Consider the following 22,171-nt stretch of genomic DNA (forward strand, 5'->3'; position numbering starts at 1 on the left):
AACTTTGGTGACCTAAGAAGAAGAAAAAAACGGATACATTTTCAAAATGCTGTGAATTAGGCTCCTCATCTCTGCTGTTCAGGAAATTGTTTCTCTCCATTTTTTATTTTTATTTTTTAGGCTAATGCAGTTGAAAAAGTTGCACAATGTTATCATTTCACTCAAAGTTCAGGGTGAAGTGGCAGCAAAACATCAAGTAAGCACGCAGTCAGCCATTAACTTTGCAAAAGTGCTTGTGCTGCAATGGTATAAATATTTCTCGGCTGTTTTGTAAAGAAGGGATGCATCCAACCTCCCCCATGCTGTCGGACGAGTCGCACTCCCAGTTTTGTGTTGAATCAGGTGCTGCATTCCCCCCCCCCCCCTCCCTCTCTCACAGTCTTTTAATTGAATCAGTGAGGTATAGATGGATGGGACCTTGGTCCGTTCTGTGGTTGCTGAGACGCATCATTCCTAATGCCTGCGTGTAATAGACCCTCACTGACTGCTTTGCTCAGCCTCCACTGATTGATTGTATTGATCCATCCTGTATACCGATGATACAATAACAAATGTTACCGACCCGTGTCAAAATCAGGCCAGAGTTCCAGTGACCTTTATCACTATTATTTTAGTACACTGACCCAACTACTTTCCTGAAAGAGAGAATAAAAATCAGCATTAGATTGAGAATGTACAATCTATAAGGCTTTTTTTTTTCTACGATATTGTTTTCTTTTCCACATTCTTCCTGCTTCCTGTGTGTTAGAAATGTGTTTCCACATTCTGTCTGTTTTCTGTTTATATTGCTTGCATGGGGAATCAGATTGCTTAGGTTTCACAGACTGGCAGAATGCTTCTTTTCCTCGATTTTTCTCTACTTTTCTCTTTGCCTCCTGAAGGACTGAAGAAAGTTCGAAATCCGGATCGAATGTACAGATCAGCAGTGTGTTATGCTGGCCACGGTCCACCTAAGAGTATCAGTGATGACACAGAGACGAACAGTAAGAGTCAGTTAATAATACTGCATTGCTGCTCAGAGAGGCCACTCGTTGGCTAATCTATTATTCATTCATCAATTCATTTATTTACTTCTTGATTTCATCTGTCCCCATGCCCTCTCTCGCCCTTTTTTTTTATTTATTTATTTTTTAATTCTCCTCCAACACAACACCTCCTCCGGCTGCTCTGTTGATTGAAGTGTCTGCTTTACGGGATCACGCTGTCAATAGCTGAAGCGTTGTCGTTAACTAAGAGTGATTGTTTCAGGTTGAGGCCAGGGGATCAGGACCTGAGCAGACCCTTGGAGAGAAAGCTTAAGCTTTGAGCCATCAATTATGACTCTACACTGGCCTTTTGCTTTCCTACACCTTGCATCAATGGCGCTGAATTTACTCAAGTTTACATATTCATTATAGGATGCCACAGCATTTCTTAGAAAACCATGCTTCCAGTAGTATTTGTTCCATCAACAAATTAATAATGACCTCTGCATCCGTCTTAATGTGGTGCATGAGGAGTGTAGACTAAGGGCGAAAAAACATAGACAACACAGCATCAGAGCAGAGGTTTTTATGACTTGTAAACCCCAGTTTCTGTGGGGATTGCTTCAGTGCACTTACAAGTCTGCACACAGGTGCTATTTTCTGTCACCACCAAAACAAATCACTCAGAAAATATAGGCCAAAGCCTTGACTTTATTTCTGGTGATTTGCTCTTTGCTCTCCTTGAGAGAAAGTATCTGAATTTCAACTTCTGTCTTTAGCCATGGGGAAAAAAGTCCTTCCCTTTTAAGTCATCTTGTTTGTTATCTGGGAAAAAAAAGCTCCTTCGTTTGCAATGAATACAATAGTCTCCTCACTGCTGGAGTGTTGATCTAGACTGGAGACTATGGTAATTAGGTGTGTTCATATGTTGTCAAATTAAAATAAAAAGGCTGAAATCATCCCAATCCCGTTGTTAATTTCTGCCTCTAGCAAAGCTCTTGGAGTTTCTAATGAGATGGGTCTATTTGCGACGCAATCTGTAACGTTGTTGGTGGACTTTTTGCCTTGCCCCCTCATGTGTGACAGCTGTGACTGACAATACATTTTGCCAGTCTTGCTATTTTCCACCCCGTTATTGCATGATATTACAGTATCCTACAACCCATGCCAGACGGCCTTTTCAATGCACCCAGCCTGGAGGCTTTTTTCTCTGCCTGCCAGAAGTCTTGTGTGGCAGAGGTGTGGAAGCTCAAACAGGCAGGTAAACCATTGATGTGAGTAATCGCCCGAGTAATTGTGAGAGTAGTTATGATACAGAAGGAGAGGGGCTTTTTGTTTGTGTGCATGTGTAAGCAAGAGGGAGAAAGTGAAATCGAACAAGGGCAAGACAGAGAGGGAGTAAGAGAGCGAGAGAAACCGTACCTCTGCTCTCCTTGAGATGGGATTTTTATGGATGGGTGAGCTTGGTGAGGGCTGAGAACACATAAAGAGTCGTTCTCAGTTTGTTGCCAGCAGTTAACCGTGTGTGCATGTTTGTTGAACTTCCCGTAATAGGCTCAGGCTTTTATTCTAGCTGTTTGACGTTTTGACAGTCTTTTCTTACTACAGCGTATTTCGTTTTTAATATTATACTAACACAGAGACTAATTTTGCCAAGCATCTAGCCATTGAAGAAATGAAAGATGTTTAATTATAAGTAACAAAATCTGCCAAAAGACTCATCTTAATTTAAGAACAAATAGCTGAAGAGCTTGTCCTGCTAGGTTAGGTAGTTTAGTAACTCTTTACTTGAAGTTTTATACATAAATGCTGACATTATGCTGACATTATTATGACATGACACCTGTCTTTAGCATGATTAAGGTGTCATGAAGGCTGTCATTAAATATCATTTGTTACCCTAACCCAGGGGTTCTCAAATGGTCTCACCCTGGGACCCACATTTTGCCATTGTCATTAAATCGCAACTCACTTTTTTATTTTTTTTCCTAAATTTAGTTTTTCAAAAATAGCTGTTATAAAAAACACGTATTATTTTTTGAAAAACATAAATCTATATATTTTCCTGTGCAACATGTATTTCACAGCATGCCTGTCAAAAGAAAAGTTTCTTTCAAAATAAAAGACTAGTCCAACATGAGACATTAAGTATTTATTTATTTTTGACCAGCTGTCCACGACCCAACGAGTATAGGTCCGTGATCCACTTTTGGGTACCAACCCACCAGTTGAGAATCACTGCCCTAACCCATAACCTTAACCCTAACCCCACTTGATTCCTCCACCTAACCCAAAAAATGCCAACATAGCTCCAAAGGTGTCATAATTTAGCGAAAGGTGTCATAATAATGAAAGACACTTAATGACAGCCTTCATGACACCTTATTCATGCTAATGACAGATAATGACAGCGTAATGACAGCCTTATGTATAAAACTTCAAGTAAACTGTTACTGGTAGTTTATATTATTGATGAGAAAATAACACATTTTACGTCCTTACCAACAGCTATTGTGTTGATTTGAGGCAATCAGAGATGTTATCACAACAAGCGATGTAATGTCCTATTTGTTTTCCTTTAATACAGAAGGGTTGCACTGAAGTCCACCAATATTTTTTTTAGTTGCTCGTAGGGAGTTAGCAATTTCACTCAATGTAAGAGCGTTATCGAACAGGCTACAGGCCAAATGATAAAGATAATTGGTTTCCCAAGTCTTACACTAACACATGGCTATTTTAAGTCGACACACGCCTCCTTGTGTCCCCATCAAGAGCCATCATGCTGCAGGGAGAGCGATCCCCCTCCCACCCGCCACCCGCCCCCACCTCTGGGCGATAGGAATCATTGCCATTATTGCCAGGGAAATTTGACACTGCTCAAATTATCTTGTGTTGTTGTGAAGCTCAGCTCAGGAACTCCCATAAGTACCAGGCAATAGACTTTGGCCTAATCAAGTGTTCCGTTCACTCGTGGCCAAGTACCATCAGTCTTCCATGTAGATGTAGAATAAAATCAATAGTGTACATATTGAAGTTGAATGCAAATTAAATGAGATCGTTGTAACGTTTTGCAACCTTTCAAGAGAAGTGTAATGTAAGACTTGATGTATAGAAGTGGATTACCGTTAATATGTTGTGTTAAGCAGTTTTCACACATCTGTATGACTAAAAAAAAAATGTTAATTTGTCAGTGTTGGCCTTTGTTTCTAGACACGTTTCAAGGGCCTGGAAATTGTGGCGTACATGGCTATAAACAGTTTTTGAATTTTGTTACTATTTATGGGATTAACTGTGTCAGAATATGCTGTCCTAATATGAAGGCTCCTGCAGGTTTAAGGACCGCCCCCCACACCTCCCACACACCCATTTGTCCTTCTTTCATCCCTCACAACTACTTGCATTACTTTTAACTGACAGCACATCATCAGCTGACATTCTCTTCAGAGTTTTTCTCTGCTTCAGATGTGAGTTCCCGTGTTACATGTTATGATATGGCTGTTGGGACTGCTTTGACATGATATGGCTCCCTAAAGAGTTGTTTAATAAAGTATCTGCTTCCCGTGTCCTGCAAATTCTATCACAAAAAAATGGCTGCATTGTTCATTACATCATTGCTTTTTTGGTGAATTCTATTTGTTGCCTTCATACATTTACATGCTGTTAATTCTCTGTGTAGCAAGATCATGCAATGTTTTAACTTTGCATGCTGATTTTTAACATTTGTATCAAATGATGTTTTTCTAATACACATGTGTCAAACTTAAATGCCCTTTAAAACATCCAAATCAGCCCACAGGGGAAGTAAAAATGGCTGAGAAAACAGTATAAATAACCAAATAATTGAGTTGTTAGCTTTTTATTAGAATTATTTATTAATATTAAGCAGAAATTGGAAGTCATTTTAAATCGGTGTATCATATCCAAACATAAAATTGGCATTCGTGCAAAATAATACACTTAAAAAAAAAACCCCATAACATTTCAACAGTTTTATTTGGAAGTAGAACTTTATTGTTCATTGAATTCATCACAATTTCAATGAAACTCTACAATATTTACAGGGGTTCGCTGTTTTCCCATGCTTGTATACCACGATGGAATTCATTTTTAATCTCAAATTGTTAAAAGAAACCTAATTTTTCCCAAATTCTGCTCAATCCTCAAATGATAGTCACAACCTGTCACCTATTGCTTGGATATTGTTGGTGCTTTATATACTCTACAGACAGTACATACTTTTATTTCATTTATACATGGAAATGCAAAGTGGCACTAATGTTGAAATGTTTTGATTCCCACACCCCTGTTCTATTATCTGCCTGATTTCTGTTAAAAACAGCTTCTGTCAGTGTTTCTTTTCTTTTTACTGTTCCAATATAAGATCTGTTGCTTCTTAAAAAAAACAATTCATGAGAGCAGACACAAATGCCACTTGCCAAGAGTGCAACACATCAAAGAATCCCCAAAGAATCCTATTCTTTTTCATCGTAAAATATGGCAGTGTTGGCAAATAAACTGAGCTCTTTTGAGAAAATATAGTCATCAAATGAAGACAATTCCTGCTTAAAGAGTCTCAAAATTATTGGGTTATTTTGATGTAATGTCCTGCCCTGTGTGATTGTATTTGAAGAAATTAGGTGATATTTTTTTTCTTTGTAATAGCATTACATTTTGTCAGTTGAGTTTATTAGACAAGTCTGAACTAAGCTCATTTGGCTAATCAGGTCTCTTTTGGAGCTAAACTCTAAGGGGCATTTCAGTCCAGCCCAGTGGATGGCTGCTGTCCAACGTAATGAAAGCACACATTGCCACAGGCCTGATTCAGTTTCACAGCACTTCTTACTGGACAGAGATGAGAGCCAAATGTTTATTCACAGGACTGTTTGTTCTCCTTTTATTCTCCTCCCACGGGTTTCAGGTGGAGCCACAAGAGCAGTTAGACACCTCTTAGTATCCATGAGCCATATCAACCACTGAACTGCTTTGAAAAACGTTTGCATTCATACAGCTACTTTGGTTATGCATCGCCAGCAGCGATTTGTTGAATGATCTATAGCCAAAACATTAGCTTGCAATTTCTCTACAATGTGGGCACAGATTAAAAAGAAAAACTGTCACTCCCAGAGCGCTCCCAGACAGAGACGGAAGAGAGAGAGTTTCACGTTTAGGGCTCAGATATTGATTAAAGATTTGTTTTTGTCAGACTTTCCAGTCTCATGACCCTCACTCTCATCTCTAGGGTGGGGCTGGAGCAAGCTAGCATGACAGATACCCTTAAATTCGGCCCAAGTGTTTGCTTAGCAGCCAGGATCAGCGATAATCCAAACATCAGCACAGACAGAAATATATCTTCATAGCAATTCGGCGGAGGGTGACGTGAATCATGAAGCACCACTCCCTCAGCCTTCGATGGCACCATGAAAACTGTATATCCCCCTAGTTTCCGTCCTCAGAGTGTTTCTCTCCTTGTTTAGCCTTTTGTACATGAGCTCCCTCATCAAGACCCAGAGTGTAATTGGCTCCAGTGTGCCAGCTCAGCTCAGCACATCCTCTCATGTAACAAGCTCTGGTATCAGCCTGTCTTGCACTTTAGCAATTTACAACCAAATAGACCTGTTTTTGTGTATCCCTTTCTTGGCTAATGCACAGGCAAGTCATTAAGTTGGCAGTTTGGATGCCAACTTATTAATAAATATTAAACCCTGAAGAGAACAACAGGGGAAATTGAGAAATGTAAAGAAAGAAAGCGCAGTACAGTTCAGGTTTTGATCAGAGGAAAACGAAAAAAAAACAAAAACAAACGCTACATTTACATTTTTAAAGCATTAAACGTTAAAGGGTAATTCGTGGTTTATGCAGTGATCCAACACGACAACTTGATTGGGACGAGCATGTCTATATTCTGTAAATTTGCCTTTTTCCCCCGGGCGTGTTTTCAGCTGATGCACAAACTTCGCTATATGTGGATTTCCATGGGACAGTGGACAGAGCTTTAATTAGCAAGCAATATGTTGCTGTAATGCTCACATCAGAGGAACTGCGTAGTAGAAACACAAAACGCTCAGCAGCAAAAAACGTTTAGTGTGGATAAATGGCTGCAAAAAAGAACAAAAACAGGTTGGAGGAAACTGAATTCACTTTTGTGTTCTCTGAAAGCCCCGTACTTGTTTGAAAAGGTCCGAGTTAGACAAGGACTCCCAGATTAGAGAAAGACAACAGTGAACATCTGAGGACGACATGGCTCATCTGAAAAACATGGTTTATTTAACAGCACACATGACAGTAGCTAGTCTGAGCTTCAAAGAAATACAGTCATCCATATCAGAGGCAGGCAATAAACCCTGACCACAGTAACTGTTGGTATATCATTAAAAAAAGCATGACAGCTTTTGTTTGCAACAGTTAACAAATTGAAGCTTTAGATTTTTACACAACTGCTAACCTTCCCTCAACCCATTATTACTTTTTTTGGTACAAATGGAAGCTGTAGTCTATAATACTGTAAAAAAAATAATGAAGAAAATGGCTCATAAACCTTTGATGTGGACCCTTCACATTTGAACTGATATCCGGTATCTGGGAAAATTGTGCAATTGTGTGGAAATAGGATGGAGTGAAAATAAATCCTAATACGTATTATTATAATAACACATTATAGTATTTTATAAACTAAGGCTTTGTTCCCACTGCAGGTCATTTCTGATTTTTTTTCTCCCCATATCTGATTTTTTTTTCATGTCAATGTGAATAGTACAATTCAGATTTTTTCAATTCCAACCCAGGCCACTTTCATATGTGAATATAAATCAAATACATATCTGATATTTTGCAATGCGGTGGCTGTCTGAACAGACAGGTCGCATTCTATCCGACTTTTTTTGTCAACAGAATATGATAGTGTCATAATTCCTAGATGGAGCAACTGGGGTGGGGGGAAACCTCGGTGGAGGATGTAAGTAGAAAAGTCAACAGTGGAAGAAAAGAGTTCTTAAAACTAATAAATTTTTATTATTTTAGACATATTATTTATTTATTTATTTATTTTTTTTAAAGGATTTTTTGGGCTCTAGTGGCCTTTATATGACAGTTGCTTGACAGGAAAGGGAGAGCAGGGAATGACACGCAGCAAAGGGTCCCAAGCCGGGAATCGAACCTGGGACCGGCTGCAGGTGAGGAACTACAGCCTCCATTTATGGGGCAGACGCTCAACCCGATTTTTTTCCCCTCAATATTGCGATTGCGATATTGCAATTATATGCAATTATTTTTAAGGGCCTCTTGTCATGTATTTTTCAATGAACACAAACAATAAATCAATCTGTTTCATAATAAACAATTTCAGATTTATTTAAAATTTAAATCAATATAAAATATACATTTTAAAGCACAGATTACAACAATAAAGCAGACAAATCTGTGGCTTTACCTCTTCAGCATATCTAACTAACTTCACGTTTCATGAAACACGTAAACATGTGGACTGCACTTCTTAAACACTCTGAACTTAACAGGACATACAAGACAGGACAATAAAAAAAAATTGCAGCCTTTGCAGTTAGAAAATTGCATAAAAAATAAAAGTAAATTGCGTTTTATGATATTGCAATAATATCTCAAATGCAATTAATCGTTCATCCCTAATTATCAGTGCCACACACACGCCAAGACGCATCCATATTTACTTTTATAAACAGTGCATGTCTGCGTCTGCACGGAGTACCTCAGGACCTCTTTTGTGCATGCAGGTCACTTCAGGGTAGCATTCTGTTCATACTCCAAACTGTGTAAATATGAACGAGCACACACACAAAATTACATTTTTCAAAAATATCCGAATTGAGCATTAAGACCTGCAGTGTAAACGTAGCCTAAGTACAATGAACTACACTTACTGTTTATCTTCATTTTGCGCTCCACATCCACACTGACTGTATACCTGCTGTTGAGAAAACTTGCTCTAAAGGAGTGGAAGAAGCTTGAAAGTCTTCAGCCTTTTGTTTAACCAGGTGCTTCCTTTGATTTAAAAGTCAGAAGAGTATTCCCCCTACTGGCGGTGCACTTCACGTCACAAATATTGCAGCGAACATAACCTATGGCTGCTTAATTAATCGAAATTCAATTACGATTTTGATTATTATACCTAACGATTACAAAAATAACAATCAAGAAAAAACTATTATTTAAAAAAAAGAAATATATATTTTATTTTTCATTTTTTATTTTCACTAAATAAAACAAACCCACTATTTCAGACATCTACAAATGATAAAGCTTGGCACACACACATGTTATCAATACTAACTTTGAGTTAATCCACGCACATGCAAGCTCCTCCCCTCGTATCAAAGCCAATGCTCGCCTGCAGGTTAACACGAGGAAAGTTGTTGATAATGGTCTTGAAACATGGCAGGAGAAACACAGCAAAAACGCTTGGTAAACAAGCAAGGCAAGTATATGGGGACACTTTGGGTTTGATGACGAAGACCTAAAGCAAAAGACGCATCACATGCAAGAAGTGTTTTGTTCAAAAGTGAACATACTTGATTTTAGTGTTTGAAGGATTTTATATATGTTTAAAATAATATATTTTCTGTTTTTGTACAAAAAATTAAATACCTTTTTGGTTGACAAATAATTGTTTAAATAATTGTGAGTTCAATTATGACTAAAGTAATTGTGATTATAATTTTTTCTATAATCGACCAGCTCTAGCATAACCTGCATTTCAAAAGCGGAGTCATACTACAGAGCGATTTCTATTAGCCGTGCTTGCTGTCCATGTCCTGCATGGAAAATTGCCTACTTGTATACTCCCTCACAGTCCCAAGGATGCATTTTGGTACCAAAACATAGTAACGTTAGTTTCTTTGTGAATCTGTACTCGGTAGTAACAACAAATGCAGTCAGTGCCTATAAAAGTACCAAATTCGGTGTCTTATTTTGGACGACAGTCTGGATGGTTGTATGAAATATTCTTTGGTACTTCTTTTTCAATTGTATGTGCGATATCATAGCTATGAAGAAGTGAACAAGCTGCCACTTAAACAAAGTCTCACATATTGACATCCAAGCTGTTTGTTTTTAAAATACTTTATTGCTGATTGGAATTTAAATACTCTTTGGTTCCTGTTTGATCATTGTTATTCAGTTTTTGTTTTGATAACTGGACTCATCTTAATGTTTGGTGTAACTTCCTCCCTCCACTCTTAATTGTTACATTGTTACGTGGTCACAAATCCTTTGCCGTCAGTCAAGTGTCTTTCTGAAATCTATGATGATGATTTGTGTGTGTCTTGATGATCTTTTGCCAAACTTCTATTGTCTTTTGTGGTTTGAAGTGCTTTTTTGGGGCTTTATTCTGGTCTTGAGGCAAGGGAAACGCATGCGTGTCAAGACCATTGCACAAACTAACAGATAGTGAAACTCAGCACTTCATACTGGCAGTTTATGTTCCATATCAAATGCTAATGGTAAAGGAAGTTCTCTGATTGCACTTTTGCCATTTCATTGATTTCATGTACAATGTAAGGTAAAGCAAGAACTAAAACATTTGACGTACCTTTTGAAAAATAAATGCACCCAGAGAAAATGGCAAGGTGCACCTTTTTGTCATCTATAAATGTATGCACACAAGTAATCTAGTCTCTGGATTAGGTGTTACATGATACGTGAACAGCAAATGTAGAATTAAAAGAAAGGCAGTTAACACCTTGTTAGTCCGGCGAGGTCTACATGGGTTGCGTTGCTCGGGGGGCGTTGTTGACTGACAAATAGAAGACTGGCATTTGGGAGTAAAATGCACTTCTGCTGTAGTTCTGTCACCTTTTGCCGTGCGAGGCATACTGAGCTGACGAGCACTGTTAATTATTAAAGGATGTTCAGGGCCCAAACAGTGTGCTGCACCAAAAATACTGTGTGCAGTGGCCAGAGTAATTTTAGTGTGATGAAGGTTCTTAAAAGCAAATGTGACATTTTATTACATTTGTCAATATATGTCCTCCGTGCTGTGCTCATCCAGTGGCTGAATGAGCAAACATGCATTAATTTGTTCTTTAATGTAAAATTACTGAACATACTTTAGATCTAGACTAGACCTGGTGATGTCATCGAAAGCAGCTTCTGAGAGGAGCGTTGAATCTGGAAAAAATGTGAAAATGCTTTGTTATATGTATCTGCTACTGCTCTTTTTAGAGGAGGAGTTTTTAGAGTTTGTTTCATGATGGTTCACATATTTTACTGTTCTTAATTGGCTTCAAATGTGTTATAAAATGGGCCTCATTTTATAACATATCTGAAGCTAATTTACTGAAATATCAGGATATAATTTAAAAATAGATTCCTCTCAAAGATTTCAAGAAATAAGATGCAGATCAAATTACTGTGGGTACATTTTTTTTCTTCGGATAAATGTGATAAATACCCCCAAAACAATAATAATAATTTTAATATAAATGAATGTCCATCAATTCAAGGCAATTGTTCGACATTTGAGGTTAGCTTTAAGGCATCAATTGAGCGTTATAAAGCTATTTGAGTATTTAATTTTGCAACGTTTTGTCTAAATGTGGTGATGGATGTTAGGATAAACGCAATTCTGAATATTACAACTAAATGAAAAGGGACAATATTGTCATCAAACCATTTACCAATTCATTATAATTGATGATATCAATTTCTCAGGGGAACAATACTGACATTCCGAGAAGAAAACAAAAACTGTGTAGATCAATAGTCTTCTATTACTTTACTTTATTTGGAGAGGACAGTGCACATTAATGAACACCAGTACAATACTTTGTGTAAATGTGCCAGATATAGCCATGAGCTAAATTCCATCTGTAGTCCTCATACATTAAAGACAATGACAGTAAAAGATACAGACATAGGCATAATATTTACATTATTTACAACCACTGCCTTCGTGTATTAACTCTAATCCTATGAGAGAGAGCATTGTGAAAGACCAAAAACTAATTACTTATTGATACAAAAACTTCTGTTGATGATCACGTGACTGATTTACTTAACCATTTTTTCAGTTGTTTTTTAAAAGCTGTAAAGATAGTGATTGGAAGACTATTCCAGCTTATGCATTAGTTTACAGTAATGGTGTTTCCAGCAGTGGTTCATGCTTTAAATCTAAAATTATATCCTAAAACCCACCAAGCAGCCTCTAATTTCCCCAATATTTAGCATAGGTAATTTGGGGTGGGAACCTCTGGGTACCTCACGATACGATACGCGATACAAAGCTCACGATAACGATTATCTCACGATATGACGATACTGAGATTATCGATATACTGGTCAGAAATCAATCTACAATAATCTATTACATATTTTTTTATCTCTGAAAGACAATAAATTGAAAAAAGTGTCTTATGAACAGTTACACTATTTTAGTGCAACATTTCTGTAAATAAGTGTCAACATACCAATGTAAACGAATAAGTATCTCCAATAGTGATTCCTGTAAACAAAAAATAGGGTCTTTCTTACCAGTGACACCATTATAGTGCAATATTCCAGTAAAAAAAATATTGGTTCCTTCCACCAACAGTGACAAAATTTCTGCAAAGACGTACCTGCACATTTTAGTGAAAAAGCAGAAAAGGTTTAAAATCCTGTGCAAAAAATATTGCGATATATCGCCGTATCGAGATATCGTCACACTTCTTTAGGTAATTTCTGGTGTATAAGGCATACCTTCAAGTTGCTTGAATATACCCCAAATAGCTAACTAATTTTAAGAAAACAGTCAATTACTCATTCGATGCGTAATTTTTTAAAATTTATTTTGAATCTGTAAATCATTCTATAATCATTTAACTGCATGTAGCTGATGTAAATGATTACAGATAATTGCACAACGCACAGACCATATAAAAGCGACTCTACAGCAGCTATTACAGACCAGGTGTGGGCTTCCTTCGGGAGCAATGGCGTTCCACCTTACCTGTTACACTGAACACCAGCTTTAGCTCCAAGGGTTCAGCATTGTTGATTTTTCCATAATGGTGGTTTTTGCGTGGTCGTGTGCTTCTGTGATGATATACAGCACATATTGTACAGACACTTGTGATATAAGCTCATAATGAAGTACAGTATGAGCCTATTTGTATTGCACTTTCCAGGCTTATTTTGCTTTAGTCGAGCTCTCTCTTTTTCCACAGTCGACCACTGATATCTGCTACCCTAGGGATCCATAGTCAGCACTCATATTCTCGTGGTTTTCTCAGCCATTTTCCCTCCTAACCTATGGTTGTATAAATAAAACAATGCAGCAACCGTCTATGATATTTGTTTTCTCCCGTAATCTATTTTCAAGCTGTATTACATTACTGATAAATGCAGTATTTTGCATTATCTTTAGTGAATTCATTTACATTCAATTTGCACACATTAAAAGTGAATAATAGATCAATTTCCTCAAGTGAGAACATTACCTGGATTAACTAACCTCACATTCGCGATTTGCTCTGTTACAGTCTTTAAATGCATTAGAAGTGTGATAGCTGTGCTAGGAAAAAAGATTAAAATCTCTCAGGCTGTGAGAACAGGGGACAGGAATAATACAAACTTTGCTGCAGCTCCAGAGACAAGAAAATCTCTTATTATGCTTTTTCCTGACACTGGAATATTTCCTCACTTTCACAAAAATAAATCTATAGCAACCTTTTTAATGTGTTTTTCTCTTCGTCTTTTTTTAGATAATGTTTTTTATGGCTACTGTAGCTTTGTTTTAACATATATATATATATATATATATATATATATATATATATATATATATATTGTTTTTTTTTTTTTTGCATTGGGCTATCCCTGGTGAGTTTATTTTATCACTTTAAGAAATATGAGCTCTCTGAACCATCGACTGGTACTTTTACTCGACCTTGTAGTAAAAATCTAAAAAAAGGTATTAAAAACCATCAAAATGAGTTTTCTTTGCCATATATTTACAGTTATCTCAGTGATTCTGATCATGATACCATTATAATTCACACTTTAAAGGCTTGGAAGAAATGTCTATACCCGTTAATAATGATGCAGTACCCAAATGTATGGACACACAAAAAAAAAAAAAAAATGGTGATTGTAGGCACTTTCCAGATTCTATGCAGAGGAAACTTGGTGGGGTAATTGAGGAGTCAACCCAACATAAAGGAGTCACATTTTAATTTAATTGGTCAATTATAAACCAATATACCAAATTTTCTGAATTTGCTAATGCTGAGAGATAGGGATTTTTCTACATTTAAAATGTATCCTAAATCAACATATTGATCCGATACCCCTTAAAGTTTAATGGAATCTTCCATGGTGTAATGTCTATAAGGCCAAAGGCCAGATATCCCCTTCGTGCACCCCATGCACTACATAAAACAGATCAGTTGGTTTACCTACCCTAAAACAAACACATTTTCGATTGCGAAGTTGGTTGGGGTCACCAACACTGTGCCCGCGGACACCCAGTATCCCGCATGGAGCATGTGAGGTGCCCTCAGGAGCACTAGTCACCCAATGAGCTCATCAAAAATCTGGATTACTTTCCAGGATTCAATCTCACAAAGATAAATAAATGTGACAGTTGTGGTTGGAGCTTAGTAGAGTTAAATACTGCTGCACGTGTTAAATTACTATCTTTGAATGTTTATTTTCACTGAAACATTGTGACAAATGTGGCACATGCAGGATTTAGAAATCAGACTTCATAGTGACACCACGGTGGTTAGTGTAATGGCAGCCATTAGCCATGCTAATGATGGCTTCGTTACGTAATGCGGCCCTGATTTCTGACCTGCCCATTAAATCCTGAACACAGAAATTGGAAACACAGTTTTTGGGGCCACAATTACATTATATATGGTTGAATGGCTTGTTACATGTTTAAGGAATAAGTTTGTGTTTAGAAGAAAATGTCAGAATTGGCTTTACACATTCTTTAAGTGCTATATGATCAGTTGAATGTTGTTTGTTAGCTAGTAAAATAGTAAGGTGATCATTTTCTATGAAATGTAATAAAAATGAACCTGCATAAATTAGGCAAGGCAAGGCAAATTTATTTGTATAGCGCATTTCATACTCAAGGCAACTAAATGTGCTTTACATGCTAAAACATTCAATTGTTTAAAATCAATAAGAACATTTAAAATCATCAGTAAAATCAATTAAAATCATCAGTAAAATCATCATGACATCAACAACATGACTAAAAATCTCTCTCTCAATCATATGCAGTAGAGAAAAAAAGTGCCTTTAACTTTGATTTAAATATGTTCACATTGGATGCTGACTTCAGCTCTGCTGGCAGTTTGTTCCACTTCTTTGCAGCATAACAACTAAAAGCAGCATCACCATGTTTACTGTGAGCTCTGGGCTCCACTATCTGACCTGTGTCCATAGATCTGAGAGACCTGCTGGGTTCATACCTGACTAACATGTCACTGATGTATTCTGGACCAAACCCATTCACAGATTTATACACCAGCAGCAGAACTTTAAAGTCTATTCTGAGGCTGACTGGGAGCTACAAATTAGGAGAAATATAGTGTTGCATGTTGAAAACTTTAACATTTCCTACTTTTTTAAAGTTACTGCTAGCCTTCCTTATTATCTTACCCTCTAAATAAAGTGTGAAATCATGAACATTTAGTATTAAGGAAGTGCTTTTCAAACTGGTCGCCCTTCAGTCTATTCAGTGCCTATAAAGTAACTCACAGTTTTAGAAAGGTTTTTGACACCTGATGTAGTAGATATCAAGTCATACAATACACGTTTGATATAATTTGACAGATGATACACCAAAGAAAGGTTATTCAGTACCAAATCAAGAACATACTGTATGTATATATTTCTCAATGTGTAATTTGTGAAGCGTTATACTGGTATAAGTGATGATACCCCTTAATCGAAATTTAATCATTGCGCAAACTAAACAATTGTGAAGACCTTTTCTTGGTGGTTCCCAATTTTCCCTAAAGATTCACAGCAAGCAATTTAGTGGAAAGAACAGAATACAAGCTTTTATTTGGTGCCAGTTTGGTGGTGTTATTCAAATTTTGAGGGTAACTATGGCATTTTGTATGAAGTGATAAATGGTTAGCGACATTTTTCACATTTACAAAAAAATGTACTTGTACTTGTACTTTAGTTAAAAATGTGTTTTTAAAAGATGCACATTGCCCAGTGATTGCATGGCATAAACCTGGATTTCTAAAATCTTGGGCTTGTTTGGCCCCACATTGCCCCTAAACACAGCTATATTATCCACTAATTTAACACTAATGTGTTTTAGGATGTGTGAATTGTTCTGGCTTCCTGTGAACACAAATAGCATTAAACTCTATAGATAAATGTAAGCAAGCCTGCCTGGTTATTCTAATTATTTCCCATGAATAACATTAATGCTATGCTGAGTTGCACACTAAATCTTCATACACTATGAAAAAAAAATCCCTCAAGGGTGTTGGATGTGTTTAAATAATAAAAATGCACAGTCTTTACAAGTTGACAGTGAAACATTTCTGATGATCTCCCCTGATAGAATATATTTCACAGTAAAACAGTTTAGGCAACCACAATGTAAAAATGAAAGCTACTCTTTATTCTTAAATTAATTTACTAATTCAGGAGGGAGAAATTTATTTTTCCCTGTCAGCATCTTCCTGCAATGAGACGGATAGACTGATAGAGCAGCAGATGAGTGAGTCAATAAGTGATGAAGCTTGTGCTGAGTTTTCTTTTTTTTTCCTCTCTCTCTTTCTTGTCGCAGATGAACATGGACATTTGAAAATATACCTGCCCAAGAAGCTACTTGAATGTCTACCAAAATGCACTTCGCTGCCAAAGGAGAGACACCGGTGGAACACTAATGAGGTAAGGACAGCGCTTCTTATCGCACCACTCCCTTCTAGAAGCCGCTCTGGTCTTCCTCCTGGGCCCATGTAAGTCATGTGGAAAATGTGCAGCAACAACACAACACCTGTCTATGAGACTCCTTTAAACAAACAAAACATCTTCATTATGTATGTTGGTCTGGATTAGTAACTTTGAACTTGTCAAACATTTATTTATCTTCAAAGTAATACAGGACGTGAAACGTCTGTGTTGCATCCAAATGAAAACACTACATCGACTGCATGAATTATCATGACAGTTGAATGTGTATTATATATTATTATATAGCCTTACCATTTTCTGTCTCAAAATCTCCCAAATTACCCAATTCTAGGTCAGTTTACACTTTTTTATTTAATTTCCATTCCATCATCTTTCCATATTTAGATTTCTTTAATGGCTATCAAACTTCTCGAAATTTATGGTTAATGCAGTGAATTACTGTTATTAAATTAACATTTTTTAGAATTCAGAAAATGTATGTAAACGGGATGGTTACGGTGAAATCACACAATATTCCATTTGTGAGAGCGACGTTAGCTACAATGCTAGTTCCTCATCTGCCCATTTAACAGGAAAAATACCATAGAAATGCGTGACATTGACCCAATACATTATTTGACACCTTTAGTTACCTCCAATTTAATTTACTCATGTTTTGCACAAAATCCCATTAAAACACATTTCAGATGAAGCTCTGCATGTATTTTCAATCACAGGATAACACGATCACTGGTTTCACCGAAAACACGTAGTATGAGATTTTGAATGGGATTATGGGCAGAATTGGACACATTTGTCCGCTTCTCACACTTTCTTGTTTTTCAGTCCTCCTGTTTTCTTTTGCGTTTCATCTAAACTTAGTCAGAGGTCCTCGTTGATAAAGATGTTTGTGCCTTTCAGGAACTTTGCTCTCTTCAGTGTTTCTCGTTTGTCCTTATATCGAAGAAGTTCAATCAGAACAGATCTTGGTCGTCCGGTAGGGTCATGTTTCCCAATTCAGTGTCCTCTTTTGAAATTCAATATACTTTGGGTCTATTTTAAGATGTTCCAAAAACTGTTTCTTTATCTTAAACTCAGTTCCACTCCTTATTTCTGGTAAGAAATAGTATGTATTTGAGTGGTATTTTCCCAAAACATTCATGTGAGGCGTTTCTGTGTCATGTTGGGCCCGATTTTAAATAAAGAGAGAGACATTTTAAAAATGGGTCATATTGCTTTCTCTGTTTCAGAAAGTGAATTCCATTTTTTTTTTTTTTTCTGTCGGTTTTCTGCGCTCATGGAAAATCTAGGCCCTATTAGTACTCATAACTTCATAGCAACATCTGATTAAATTGATATTTCAAACATTTTTAGCAAGACATTTTCTCTCACGTTAACTCTCAACCTTATTGGATGTTTGTTTGCTCAGTTACAGACTTATGACCTTTTCAAAGACGCTGTCAATTTCATGTTGAGACCTCTAGCGATACACTGTGTGTTTTTGGCGCTTACTCTAAAAGTTGGTGTCACTAACATTGGTGTTTTTGGGGAATAAAAGAAAGAAAATCCAGAAATATTTATTTATTTAATTTTTCTATTGATTCACTGTGTTTTTATACTTAAATGTATTCATTTATTTATTATTCATAACAATGGTTTAGATTTAATTATTTTAGCACTTTCACTCCTTTATGTATTAGCCAACACAAGGCATGTTACTCTGTATTCCCCTAGCGGGACCAATGTGTAGCTTCATTTGCCTCTGAACTCATTTGTCAGCCCACTCGCTTTCTCAAGGGACAGGTTGATGAATTCATTGCTTTCATTTCCACTATTGATAGATGAAAAACTGGTCTCTTATCTCAGGGAATAACCCGTAGCAATTAGACATAAACACACTTCATGACAAATGTTAAAACCAATATGCAAAAATCAACCATCCATGCTTCTGATGAAAAAAATGTGGCCAGAAAGAAAGATAAACTTCAGTGATACAAGTTAATTGAGCAAAAACAACCAGATGATAAGACCCCAGACAGGATTATTTCTAAGAAACAGGGCATTCAAAAGACAATCTCTCATGCATTGATTCTGGGCTGTCTGTAAATTATAGGAGATTGCCTTTTGTGTGGAAGACCTAAAAAGTGACAAAATAAAACAGCTGATTATCACACAACAAAATCCCATAGCTCTCTTTCTGTGGCGGTTCAAATTTTATTCTTGACCTGCTCTTTTGTTTTTTAAAATACGCCTCTCTCTTTTTATATGCAAATGTTGTAATTTATTGGGCCGGTTTGACCTGCATTGTGCTGCGAGCAGTCACAAATTATTAACGTAGCTTTGAAATTGATATCAAAAAGCAGGTCTGAGCATTTCCTTGTGAATGCCTGCGGCCACGGTCGCTAGCGTATATTGTCATTTGAACTCCAGTATTGAAACATGAGACGTTTTTGTATTAAGTGGCTATGTGGTCTTAGTACTTTGGGGCTCTTTCTGTCAATGTTCGGCTAGCTGGGATATATATATATATATATATATATATATAAAAAAAAAAACGTCAAAAAATTAAAAATAAAATGTGTTTTTGGTGTCGTGTTTGCATGTTGATAGTGTTTTCCAGGCTGGTGGAGAGTGAGGCAACCTTTCCTTCTATCAAGGGCATTTCTTTATTTGTGCAGACCATGCAAATCAGAGTGTTTGTGCCTCATTGGTGGCAGACAGGCAGGAAAGGAGGGATCAGAGAGCCTTGTTGTCGGTGCGATAGTGTGACTCTTAGTGAAAGTGACACCTCATCAATCCTGAGCATTTTTTTGGCAACTTATCGGCATGCCTAATGCACTGATTTTCCACTGTTTTTGTTTCATGAAGCTAAACAGTCTGTTAGGTTTGCTGTTTAAGGTAATTTGCGCAATTGTTGTGTGACAAATGAGATAGTTATTTCTCTTATAATGTATTGTTGAGGGTGCACAATTTGGCATCTTTCTGGTTTTATACTACTTATATAGCATGCCAATGTTATGCTGATGAATTGGAGCTCTACAGGTTAATTTAACTGAGTGAGGAGAATGCTTGTATATGCTCCAGAATCCTGGAATGCAGGTAAGATTCCCAGATGTACAAGATAAATGTATAGATCAGGGGTGTCAAACTCATTTTAGTTCAGGGGCAAAATATATATATATATATCCGTCCCTACAGGATCTTCACTTTAAATTTCCTAGATTTTATGACTGATTTCTATTTAATTAGGGAAGTATTGTGTAATAATTAGATGAAAATTGATACATTTTTCCCCCAAGTGTTTACCATTAAAAATGACTGTCATCATGCAATAAAAGCACCAGGAAAATTGTATTGTTGAGTTTCATTCACAAAATGATTCATGTTTTCTCTGTCATTTTTACTTTCTCCTGCGGGCCGAATTGGATCCTCCTAAGGGCCGGATTTGGCCCCCGGGCCTTGAGTTTGACACATAGATTAATAAGAATAAGAATCAGAATTGCTTTTGTTACAATTGCTTTCAAAGTGTAGAAATTATAGCAAATGAGAAACAAAACTCAAAACATAAATACATGATTAAAATGTTAATATAATCAAAAACAGTTATATTAACATAAGAAATTAAACATCCATTTCATAATTTACAGAACTTATACCGTACAATGCAGTAGAAAAGTTGTTTTTAATTGGTTGTAAAATAATTCAGTTAAAGGTATCTTGTTAAAGTTCTTTAACAGGATTTCCACCCTTGGGTAAGAGAGTTATAGCTAATGGTTTAAGCAGGAAGTGTTGATGCAGCCCTTTGATGGTCCCCAATCAATGGGCTGCAGCCCAGTACACATCCAATGAAGAATTTCTATTGGCCCACAAGAACATGTTAAAAATGTGACCAAATAACCTTTTGTGCAGGATATGGAAACATGTTTTCTGTTTTGCATGAATTGAGTTTTTCTCATTTTGTAAATGTTTTTATAAAAGTGAGAGGCAGGCTAACTATTACATGCAATTCAAATTTTATTTCTACTTTTTGGTAAAGTTCTGTTATTTTTCCTTCAACAATAATTTCCAATTGTGAAGTCTGCAAAACTAACTAAAAGTTGAACTTTATAGTTTAAAGTAATGTTTATTGAATATTGATTTTTCCGCTCTCTCCTCCCGCCCACATCTTCCTCCTGCTTAGCATTGTTTTTTGTCCTCATTAAACATTTTGGATAGTTTTGCTTCAGTTGTGTTTTTGTAGAGCTTTACAGCTCATTTAGATTTTCTGTGGAAACGACAACGAACACAACTTGCTGCTTGGGAAGTCAAATCTTGGAGGATTGTGAGTGGGGGGTGGGGTTGTGGTGTTACTGCCGAAGTGAAGCTAATGCAGAAGTATTCATTTTCATCATTCTCGCGACTCCCCCGTGTAGTTCCATGAGAAGAAGCAGAGCAGGAATACATTTCAAGCATTTACTGGAAAATGAGATAAACCAATCGAATCAAAATTCAGAGGATAGGTTGGGAAATCAGAATGTTGAATGCAACTCCATTTATCAATGAGAGGTACATGGCAGGTCCCAAAGAGAAAACCGTTATCCTGTAAGAACTGCAAAAATAGGTTGTTTCAAGTTACTTTTGTTGTGCAATAAGAAGTTTACATTTAAAGAATGTTTTTTTTTTTTTTTTTTTGTTTTCCAGTACTTGCAAAGACAATAGCAGATTTTTAGGGTGACTAAGAATTCGATTCGCCCTGTGTGTGTGTAGCTGCTTTTTCATCCACTGATGTCACCGTGCTTCTCAGGTGAGACACACAGGAATAATTGTTCAGTAAATTCCTCTCAGGTCCGTAGCCAGCCAGTATTGTCTGTCGGGTACTCTGGCACCATTTTTCCAGACATTTCGCCTGAGATTAGAATCTTTTAGTCAGACATCTTACACACGGAGGGGGGGTGGGGGGTGGGGGGTCTGTAGGTTTATATCTCTTTCAAGATCAAACACAGGCAGCCTGTGTTTGGTTTATGCCTGTATGAAGGTTGCACGACTTAAGTTGAAGAATTCCAATTTTATGAGGGCTATTTTCAAGATGGACTTAATGCTCTTTGTATCACTTAAAATGAGTTATGATTCAGATGGTATAGTGTGAGACAATTTGAAGCAACTGTATCATCTGTGGGGAAAATGCTAGACAAAGAAATGAGTGGTTTGGTTTGGACTTGACTTTTTACTTTTGCTCTGTACTTGTGTAGCAGCTCCTGTGGATAAATAATCTCAATCTGAATGCTGGCATTTGTTAGTTACTACAGGAGTGCTGACGACAGGAGTGAGTCGGATATTATGTACTA

At 36.8% G+C, this 22,171-nt stretch overlaps 1 protein-coding gene across 11 annotated transcripts in view; it reads left to right on the forward strand.

Annotated features, from left to right (window-relative positions):
* The window catches only part of camta1a (calmodulin binding transcription activator 1a), a 451,486-nt gene that overhangs the window by 3,364 nt on the left and 425,951 nt on the right, over nucleotides 1–22,171 (forward strand). For 9 of the 11 annotated variants that reach the window (XM_028452379.1, XM_028452388.1, XM_028452377.1 and 6 more), the window contains 2 exons: nucleotides 882–983; nucleotides 16,741–16,844. In XM_028452379.1, coding sequence (XP_028308180.1) covers nucleotides 882–983; nucleotides 16,741–16,844 — 206 coding nt within the window. The remainder of the gene's footprint in view (nucleotides 1–881; nucleotides 984–16,740; nucleotides 16,845–22,171) is intronic. The other 2 variants (XM_028452382.1, XM_028452383.1) reach the window with 1 other exon arrangement.

The sequence above is a fragment of the Gouania willdenowi genome, chromosome 7, assembly GCF_900634775.1.
Source record: "Gouania willdenowi chromosome 7, fGouWil2.1, whole genome shotgun sequence".
Taxonomy (NCBI): domain Eukaryota; kingdom Metazoa; phylum Chordata; class Actinopteri; order Blenniiformes; family Gobiesocidae; genus Gouania; species Gouania willdenowi.